General features: G+C 51.8%; 1 protein-coding gene across 1 annotated transcript; it reads right to left on the bottom strand.

Moving 5' to 3' along the window:
- Nucleotides 1–107: 107 nt before the first annotated feature.
- On the bottom strand, nt 108–10,729 carry LOC309664664 (uncharacterized protein). The gene is made up of 5 exons (XM_082470321.1): nt 6,023–10,729; nt 5,159–5,354; nt 4,031–4,279; nt 2,152–2,194; nt 108–300 (listed from the first exon to the last, which is right to left on the bottom strand). Exons 1-5 carry the CDS (start codon nt 6,516–6,518, stop codon nt 292–294), a joined length of 993 nt encoding a protein of 330 aa, XP_082326447.1. The 5' UTR covers nt 6,519–10,729; the 3' UTR covers nt 108–291.
- Nucleotides 10,730–10,767: the final 38 nt, after the last annotated feature.

Below are 10,767 nucleotides of genomic sequence, written 5' to 3'. Positions count from 1 at the left end.
GGGCTGGGGAACGGGCCTGTGGCTGTAGATGACCTTGCTGTTTGCTCTGTTCAGCCGGGACCAATCAGGGCCCCAAGGCCAGGGCCAATCGATCCCTCGTAGTGCCCAGGCCGGGGTCAGGGTCCCGGGGCGCCAGGGTGGCTGCTTCAGAGGAGCTGCTGGCCAAATGCAAGCCGGTCCTGGTGCAGCCGGGCGCTAGGTTCAGGCCCCACAAAGGCTTCCCCAGAAACTCCTCACCTGTCCCAGGTGGGATGAAGAAGAGACGGGCAGCCCCTGGCCCTTCCCGCTGGGTCATTCCACCTGTGAGCCAGGAGGACAAGCCTGATTGGCCCATTTCTCACATGAGAAAACTGGGGCCCGGGGAGAGGAAGTGACTTAGCAGAGACTATAGGGAGGTCTGTGGCAGAGCCAAGACGAGAGCTCAGGTGTCCTGTCCCCAGAGTTCCTTCTCTGACTCGTGGCTTCCCACAACCCTAGCAAATAATAGTAGAAATAATGATGCTCACAGCTTCCATTCACTGAGCACCTGCTATGTGCCAGCTGTATACCAGCACTCTACAGCGGCCACGGAATTGATCATCCCCACAACAACCCCATCAAGTAGGTGCTATTTTTCCCCTTTATGGGCAGGGCGTTTGAGTCTCCAAGAGGTAAAGTGACTTGCCTAGGGTCTCCCAGCTGGGAAGCAGCATTGCTGGGAGAGGCAGCATCTGGTGGTGGCTGAGAGCGTGGACTCGGGAGCCAGACTGCTTTCTGTGCCACTCACTGGCTGTGTGGCCTTGGGTGAGTGGCTTTACCTTTCAGTGCCTCCGTGCCCTCATCTGCAAATGGGGATAATAGTAGTTCCTGGTGCAGAACATTGTCACGAGGATTGATGGAGTTACGCTTGTAAAGCACTAGGACAGCAGCTGGCAATGGTAAGAGCGGAATGTGTGTGTAACAGGTTGGATGGTGTCTCCCCCAAATTCACGTGCACCCGGGACCTCAGACTGTGGCCTTATTTGCATAATTAGTTCAGGTGAAGTCATACTGGAGGAGGGTGGACCTAAACCCAAGGACTGATGTCTTCATAAGAGAAAGGGTTGGGGGGGGGGCAGATTTTGATACAGAGACACACAGACACACAAGGAAGACGGCCACGTGAAGACAGAGGCAGAGATTGGAATGAGGCAGCAGTAAGCCAAGGAATGCCAAGGGCTGCCGGCAGAAGCCAGGAGGGATTTTCCCCTAGAACCTCCAGGAAGAATGCGGCCCTCGTGACAACTTGGTATTGAACTTGTAACCTCCAGAACTGTGAGACAATACATTTCTGTTGTTTTACACCACCCAGTTTGTGGTGCTTTATTAATGGCAGCCTTAGGAAACTAGACAGTATCCATTGCATTAAAATATTTAAATGGGAATTTTTTAAAAACCCAGGTCTGTTTGTCTCCATAGATCAAACTCTTGCCAGTGATACTGCAGGCCCTCTCTAGGAAGAGCCCTTCTCCAGTGGTCAGAATCTCTGTCTTCATTTCCTCCCTGCCCTTGGCACAGAACATTCCACACACACAGTAGCCTCCTTGCTACAGCTGGGAATGACCCCTTCAGGCAGGCAGTTCCACAAGGAAGAGCCCTGCTCATGTGAGGATCCGGCAGCTCCCCCACAGAGTGGCCCCAACAACTGGTGTGTCATGTCCCTCTGTAAGAGTCGTCAATACATTCGTCTTTCCAGTATCAGGAACAAGTGTGTCTCTAGTCATAATAAGTGAATGTGTTTCCTCTGCTCTGTCACTGGCAGCTTGGCTACTGATGACACTCCCTTTTCACTTTGGCTGCCAGGAAGCTCAAAGCCATGTGACAAATTTAATCATAGCAAGCATCTTGGCTTAGATTTCTGAAACACTTATCTTCCCTCTTGTTCACAAAGTTTCTCAGGCTTTTATGGTTTGGTTCGTGGTGGTAGTAAGAAGGCAGTCTGAATTAAGAGGAGTGCAGACAGCTGGCAGCCAGAAGCCTTGACTTGCTCTGCATGACTTTGGGGATGGCCTTCCCTCTCTGCAGCCCACTTTCCTCACCTGTAAATGGAAGAAAACAATCCCTGACGTGTCTGCCAAGAGGTCAAGTGAGCAATGTGTGTGAAAGTGCTCTGTAAACAGTCCACTGCCTCACCTGTGTGATGGTCTCAGGATGTCTGTCTTTGGAGAGACCAGACCTGATATAAGAATGAAAAAATAACAATGAATCATGAATAGGAACAGTGCCACCCTACTAAGGTTGCCTACAGTGTACCACGATGGCTCAACCGATCTTCATAGAGGGTCTACATCATTAGGGTTGTCGACCCCATTGGCCCCAGGGGAAGCCTGAGGCCCACGGGCGTGTAGAAGAATCCCGGCCTCTTTTGGATAGGATTGCTCATCCAGCCACACAGCCTCTCCTGGGGGCGGGGGGGATACAGTGGGGTGGGGTGGGTGGGAAGAGGCCCGGAGGATGGGCCCAGGATGTTGATCTCTTCTCCTGCCTCCAGCGATGTTTGCTCTCCTGAGATTATTAACCAGAGCAAACAGAGAGAGCAAACTCTGCCAAAGCCCACCTGGACTTTGAGCTGCTTTTTAAAAATTAACCCCGGGCCCAGGATGGAAGACTGGCAGTGATCTGGGGTGCTGACCCCTCTTCCCCTTCTGGCCATCGGGGTGGAAGGATCGAGGCTCTGGGGCCCCTGTCCTCCTAGGGGACCCAGGGGTCCAAGTGTCCACTGGAATTGGCCAGGTCCCAGAACCATTTCTAGGGAAGGGCGAGGTCCTGCCCGTGCAAGAGGCCTCTGAGCCTCAGAGGTGCCCAGTGCAGGAAGGAACAGAGGCCTGTTTCAGATGAACACTCTGGGGCTCAGAGAAGGAATGGGACTTGTTCAAGGTCACCCAGCTTGGGGCCGAGTTGGGGGCCAAATAGGCCTGACTCCAGTGCCCAGGCTTTCCCCCCATCGTTTATTCATTCATCCACTCATTCATTCACCAAACATGCACTCCATGCTTGGTGCTGGGGATAGGACGGAAAGCATGACAGACTCCCCAGTGCTCGCCCCCAGGATGGGGGGGCAGGGGAGTGAGAAGAAGGTAATAAGACAGGATGGTCCCTGCAGTGATGGGGGAAGCAGCAGAGGCCAGGGGAGAGACTTTGACCTGAGTAGTAGAAATTAGCCAGACAAAAGTGCATGCGTGGGGCGAGGGTGGGGTGGGAGGAGGAGAGGGTGTTCCAGACAGAGGGAACAGCAACTGCGAAGGCTTAGAGGAGGAAGATGGAGCGAGAAGTGTATTTGGAATGCAAAAACAAGCAAACAAGCAAAACCATAGGTCTGCAGCTTGGGAGACAGAGGGACGTGGGGAGAGCCAGGCTGGGGACGTGGCTGAGGTCCAGCAGGGAGGACCCCGATGCCAGGGCAAGGGGCTTGCTTGTTATCTGGAGTATGTGGGGAGCCCTAGAGAGTTTTCAGAAGTGCTTTCAGATTTTAAAATCGGCTGAGGTGAGTGAGGAGGCAGTGCAAGTGGGAGGCCCAGGAAAGCAACTCTCTAGGAGGCTTGCCAGGAAGAAGGAAGGGGCCGGGGCACTGGGACCCAGCGACTGGACAAGCAGGGACATCAAAGACATTGGGTGGACGTGGTCAAGGTTGGGGCCTTTCTCTGCTCATGGTGGAAGAGGGTGGCAGGGAGACCTCGCCTCCTCACGAGGAGGTATCCAGCTGCGGGCCTCGCCCCAGTGCCTGACCCTGCCCAGTTCCCTCAGACTCACAGCCACAGCCCTGTCCCTTCATGGGGAAGCTGGAGGTGGCAGCAACCAGGACTCCATGACAGTGATGGGGGAGGGGTGGTTCTCACTGCCCAGCTCTGTCTCGGCTTTGTTCCTCACTCCCCACCCCTGTCCCAAAGAGCCAGGCCACCCAGAGACTTGAGTTCCGGTCCTCGTGACTTGCTGGGTGACTGTGCGGCAGACCTAACCCTCCCTGGCCTCATCCTCCTCATCTGGGCCTCCAGATGAAGGTAAAATAACTCACGTGACAGGGCTGAAGTAAGCACTGGAGGAGGGACATTTGCGAAAGTGCTCCCCAGTGTACACACCGGAGGGATCGATGTCATCACAGGCACTTAGCACAGCACGTGGCACCAGGTAAGGGCTCCATACACAGCAGAAATTACACGCAAGAAGGTGTGAGCATCCCATGTCCACTAGAGGGCAGCAGAGAAGTCCTAGAAAGACCACTGGGGTTTGTCCCCATTCCTCCGTACAGGCAGGAGGCAGAGGCCTAGAGCAAAGGCCCACGGAAGTGGTAGAACCAGGGCTGGAAGCCAGCCTTCCTTGCCCCAAGCCTGCTTACAACCCCCTGGTGAGTGTAAAACACTCAGCTTCTGCCTTGCCTATCCCCAGAGCTGGATGCTTAGATGGGGCCCTTTGAAAAATAGTTCGCTGCCCAGTGAATTCAGTTCTCCTGATGAACCAGAATTGGGTATCGCTGCTATACACAGCAAGGGCGGCGATAACCTGAATAACCACTTGATTAAGTTCGTACTGTGTGTCAGGCCCCATGCTGAGCATTCTACAAGCACGGCTTACTGAATCCTCCCGTTAAGGTTCAATCATTTTACTGCAGTGCAGATAGGGAAACTGAGGCTGAGAGATCAGGTGACCTAGTGTCAATGGTCACCCAGCCAGTGAGTAGTGATCCAAACCCCGATCTGTCTCCCTGACACCCAAGTCACTCTGCTGGCCTCCCAGCCCCTTGTCCCCTGATAAACAGTGGGCCCTTGGCTGTGTTCTTTCAGACACCTGGAGCAGAGGGGTGGGTGTCTCCCTTCACTGGACCCCTCACAGCAGGAGTGAGCCTGGTTCTCCCTTCCCCGGCCAAGAGCGTGCTCTGTCTCTGCCCTAAGACCTGACCCTTCTCTTCTTCCCAGCACTGTGCTGGGCACTTAGGTGCTCAACAACCACATGCTAATCGACTGACTTAGAACTGTGAGCGGAAATGTAGGTCAGACCCCCAAAAAGGACCACCTAACTAGAAGACAGCTGAGGGAGACTGGGAGATTGAAATCACCATGGCCAAATCCTTGAATCACGATCAATGAATGAGCAAATGAACGAGTGACCGGGATACTCACTGGCACAATTTAAAAGGCAAAGATACCTGTTCCCTTGCATCACCGATTTTGGATTAGTCTGTGTATCACGGCTGGGAGGATCCCCAAGGCTTCGTCCAGCAGCGTGATGGTTGAGCAGCTGAACTTTGCACCCAGACAGTCCTGGGTTCCAGTCATGGCTGCGACCTCTTCCTGCCTGTTTGATCTTAATTGACTTCAACTTTCTCAACCTGAGTCTTCCCCCTGTTAAATGGAGTTAATGAGCTCATAGGGGTGTAGAAGAATTAAATGATGAGAAACATGTCACGTTCTTGCTGCTTGCGGAGAGCTCAGCAAATAATAAATGATAGCCCAGGGTGGAGGGTGCCCTTAGATGTTGTCAATTTAGACTCCTGATTGTGGAAGCAGGTGGCTTAGCCTGCAGAAGCAGCCCAGAAAGTGAGACACTTTGGAGCTGAGGGTTCTCGAGATCCAGCTGCCCCTGGAACAGAGCTTGTGGCCCAGAGCCTGGCTCCCTCTGTACCCCCAGAAGAAAGAGCTCCCAAAGGAATAAACTTCCAAAGGCCTGTCTGCATTCAGGAAGAGGACACAGGCGTTTTCCTACTCTTTGCAGACTGGTCTTATCTGCCCTGCATTAAAGCAAGACCTCAGGAGGCCTGTCCGACTCCTGGCTGACCGGGTTGACATCACCCAATATCCTTGGAGGGACTAAAACAGGTCTTTTCCGAAATCACGAGGCAAGCCAGACTCCTTGGAAAGTCCCACTGGCCTTTCGTCAATGAAGACAAACGAATCTCTCCCAATCAGCTTCCCTGGAAGGGCAGTGGGAACACTTCCCTGGATTTTCCACTGGGTGACCCAGTCCTGGATGGCCCCTCTCTCCCTGGAAGAATCCATATTAGAAGGCGCACCTTGCAGGAAGGAGTCAGCAGAGCTGGATGTCAAGTTCATGAGTCTGTATAACCAGAGTCCAGATATTGATGCAATTCCTCTCCTGGAAGACAGGACTGGTAGAATGTTTGTGCTGAAAGCGTTCATTAGCAATAAAAATAGTAATAACAACCAGTATGTATTTAGCACTGACCACATGCCAGGCTCTGTCCTAAACAGTTTACATGGTTTCGCTCTTTTAATCCTCGTATCATTCCCCATGAGCATATTAACTTCTCGTAGTGTAAACCAATCGTATCCGCACTTTACAGAGGAGGACTGAGATTCAGAGAGGTTGACTACCTTGCCCAGGCTCCCACAGCCATAAGTTGGGCAGACAGGCTGAGCGGAGTGGGCTTGACAAGGTTCTATAGCCTGGAGACCACCCAGAGCCTTGTGCACCACACAAAAGCAGGACTTCAGGGGTCCATTTCTAATTCTCTTTGTTCTGGCTAGGCTGCACAGAATCTCCTTCATCGGGTGGTCTGTGAATAATTATTTTATCTTTGGAGGTGGTGAAGTTTCCTACATGGGGGGAAAGAGCTTGACAAGTCCATTCCTCTGCCTCACTAAAGACCTCTGTATGGTCTGGCTTTGCTGGGTTGTGCTGGGATTTGATGGAGACTAACTTCTCCAAGGAGGCTGCTCTATTCTGCTCAGTGGTTCCTGGTTGGATAAAAACTGCTCCTCTATTTTCCCTTCCTCTGTGGTCCTACTGTGTGGCACTTGGCATGATGGTTGAAATCATCTATTCAAGAGCCAGACCACCTTATAACAAATCCAACTTTTGCCACTTACTAGCCGTGTGACCTTGGGAAAATTCTGAGCCTCTTCTTGTCTTGGTTTCCTCACCGTAACATGAGGATAACAATAGTTCATACTTCACAGAGTTGTTATGAGAAATGAATGCATTACTACATGGCCAGTGCTGGAATGATGCTTGGCAACAGATAAATTTGCTAATTGATATTATTTATTCCATTGCATAGCAACTGTCACTTTGATTGTTCTTTTCCCCCACTTGGCTGGAAGCTCTTTGAGAACAGAGCAGTGGCTCAAGGTCAGGCCAGTGTCCTCATGCCTAGTAGACCAGGCCTGGCCTTCAAGCAGACCAGGCCTGGCCTTCATGTGTGATGAGTGAGAGATAGTGTGATCAGAGCCAGGGGCTGAAGGAAGGTTCGTGAGGAAGACACCTATGGCCAACTATTAAAGATCTTTCTTTGCTGGCCAGTAAGTACAGATGTCAGTGATGGCCAGGGGACTTGTAGGTCTGTTGCAGAGCAGGCTTAGAACCCAGGTCTCCTGACGCCAGTCCTAGTCTCCAACCACAGCACCAACTTGTTTACAAGTTCCAGTAGCTGCTGCTCTTGTTTCATAGCAAGACCACCCCCACCTGCCCAACCCCGCTCTGCCATGTTCGTTTGCTTAAAATAAAGAAAGACAAGTCTTTGGAAGCTCAACAAGGAGATGGAAATGGAAAAAATAAGAGGACACAAAATATCCCTCAGAGGGGCTGAAATCAACCTGTTGTGTACAAAACTGAATAACTATGAATTGGGGCAAATGTGTCATTAGACAAAGGGAGGAAAGAACTTGAGTGGGAGAAAGCAGGATGCGAGAGAAGGCTGAAGCAGATAGAGGGATGGGAGTAAGATGTTCTTGGCAGTTGCATCTTTGATAGGAATAAACTCTTATGTTCTCTCCACTTCTCGGGGTTTACCTTGGGGTTGGTCATTGAGATGAGACCTTATAGCCTCTTAAACACAAGCATCCACAGGAGTGCTTTTCCTGAAGCTTCTCTTGTCCTACCATAATGCTTTCAGCCACGCTCCCCATTCTGCATTGGCTAAGAGTTGGAGTCCCCAAGGATCTGGAGAACTCAACCAGGCTTCCAGACATCTAGGTTGATCTCTAGATTTGTCAGCATTCTAGAAATTAATGATGGCCTTCCAAGCACTGGTAAACATCCTCACCCCCAGCCAAAGATTCCGGAGAATCCCTCCCAACTTCTACGCAAACTTTTACAATTTCAGAGAACTCTTCTAGAGATTTGGAATCCTGGGAAATTCCTTCAGTGCTTCAGGATTTCCAAGAGCTGCCCTCAACTCTAATGTACCGGAGATCCTCTTCAAAGTTTGACAGTCCTGGAGAACTATTACCCTATTTCATGGGGCCGGAGAACTTCCCCCAATTCCAGCATTCTGCAGAAAGCTTTCCTGTGGAATCTACTGTTCTCAGTAAAAACCACAGGATTTGAAGAGTCTTGATAACATTACTGGGGTCCTATGGAATTCCTCCAGGGTTAGGGATTCTGGACGAGCTGCAGTTCTTGAGTAAGGATGCTGATTGGGAGATGGACGCATGGTTTATGTGATGGGGGTAGTGGGGACTAATCGCCTTGAGTCCTGCATCTATCTCCGGGAAAGTAAGTAGGGATTTTGCTGAGCTGGAACCAGGAAACCAGAAAATCGTGGCTGGCTCCAGCGGGAGAAGGAATTGTCCAAACAAGAATGAACCGGCAACAGCCAAGGTCCCCCTGGGTGGTCCCTGTCCATTCTTCCCAAGGCAGCCAAGGAAAGCTTTCACGCTCAGTGCCACGGGCCTCCTCTGCCTGAGGCTAGAGACCTCCCAACAAGCAGGGCCACATTAGAGTGAGATAAGGGCTCTGGGGAATGGAGGAGCCCAGGCTCAAACCTGCCGAGCCACACAAGCTGATGTGGCGTCAAAATTACCTGGAGTAGAAAAAAGTGGCTTTATGGCATTAGTCTGGCTTGCCCTCCTTCTACCCTTCAGGTCTCTGCAAAAATGTCACCTCCGTGAGACCTTTCTCCTATATAGAATTGCACCCGCCCTGACAGATGGACCTCCCTGCTCTGTTTTGCTCCATAGCATTTATCACTATCTGACTTCCCATGTGTTTTGCCCAATTTCTTGTTTCTTGTCTGTGTTGAGGGTAAGGCTTCTTATGCTTTGTTCAATGCTGGCACAAAGTTGTTTCTCCATTAAATATTTGTTGAGCAAATTGTTTTGAAACCCAGATTGTCAATTCTGTCTAATTGTCACATTGACTAAAAGCTGCTTTTGGCTAAATTATCCGCAACAGGTGAAGCCTCATGCTAAAATCTTTCCAAATGTCAGTGGATTTAATCCTCATGACTGTTCCATGAGGGGCTACTATTCTTGTATCTATTCTGCAGATGAGGTGACTCGGGCTCAGCGCAGTTAAGTCACCTGCCCAGGATCACTCAAGGTAAGTGATGATGTTGAGACTTGAACTTGTGTTGTTCCGTCTACGGACTGAACCCGCCCACCCTGCCTGGCCCGGTGCCTGTGGTGTCTGGCTGTCACCCCACCGCCCTGGGTTCTGCCTCCATGGACTCCAGCCTTCTACAAACACCTCTATTCACAGTCACAGGTCTTGCCTTTCAATCCGTGGCCACTGGGGGCTCCAGCCAGGGCTGACCCTGACACACCCAGCTTCAGGGCCCAGCTCTGCAGAGAGGGGCTCAGGAGTCAGGGCCGCGGGATTGGGGAAGGCTCCGAGCGTCCCAGGAGCCTGCCCCAGGTCACACTGCACACTCAAGTGTAGCTTGGAGACACCTTGCTTTTATCTTTGGGTCCTTACTTACTTCCCCTGGGAAAATAGGGCATAATTAGGGAACGTTCCCTGGGCTAGTTTCCACAGCGGTGGGAATAAGAGTGTTGGGTCTTTTCTTGCTTGGTCTGGTGCTGGGGAGTGGGGCGGGGGCAGTCGGAGTTGATTTTCTCAGGCCAGGCCTGTGGGCAGGTCCAAGCACTGTTCCAGATGATGGATGCGACCCGTCCCCAGGGGCATCCCCAGGCGCCCTGATTCTCCCCAGCGGCTCCCTGGCTTGTCCTCCGGCCTCCGCCTGCCCCTTCCCCAGTGCTCCCCAAGCCCGTAGCTGAGGGTTCCCTGAGGTTGAAGTTGTGTCTGTCTGTCTGTCCCCCACCAGACTGTGAGCTCCCCAGGCAAAGCCAGCTTGTCACTTGTCTGTCTTCTTTGCCACCTTGATTTACAGTTGATGCCAGAGGTGTCTGTTGAATGAATGAGTGAATGTATGAACAAACAAAGGAATGAGCCACGTGGGTCTCAGTTTCCCTAACTATAAAATGTGACAGTTAGGTTAGCCTCGTGGCTCTTTCTGCATTGAGGTGCTCCCACGCGCACCCCCAGTTTCTCATGTCACATCTGGACTTACCCCTGATTGTAGACCCACTGCATCCTATTGGACACTGTGCTGGGAACCACGATATTCTTAACCTCCTTGACCCTCATTTAGAGATCAACAGGACAGGGAGCCATGTCTAATGGACTATGTCTAATTGACTGAAAACCAGAAAGTGGTCCAGGGAGGATGCAGGCCTTGCCCAGGGTCTCAGAGCAGATCTGCGGCATCAGAACTCAGGCTTCATGATCGCTCCAGCACCAGGATACATGCAGCTGGGACAGAGAGTGTGAACCCCTCGGTCCACCACCTGCCCCAGCTCAAGGCCAAATCAGTTTCCCCCAGGCCTCCTCCGTGGAGATGCTCACCATTCAATTTCCCCATGCCTGCCCAGTGGCATAGAGTAGTCGCTCAATGAAAACTTGTATAATACATGAAAGGAAATGGGAACCTGAAATATTCCTGATCAGAAGGGCAAGGGGACACACACCTCTGCCAGGAGTCCTTGCCTCCTCTTCCTCAGAACCCCCCCCCCCCCC

The sequence above is a fragment of the Balaenoptera physalus genome (genome assembly GCF_965194825.1).
Source record: "Balaenoptera physalus genome assembly, chromosome: 7".
Lineage (NCBI taxonomy): Eukaryota > Metazoa > Chordata > Mammalia > Artiodactyla > Balaenopteridae > Balaenoptera > Balaenoptera physalus.
The sequence above is the reverse complement of the archived record's forward strand: the minus strand, read 5'-3'. Positions and strand labels throughout refer to the sequence as shown.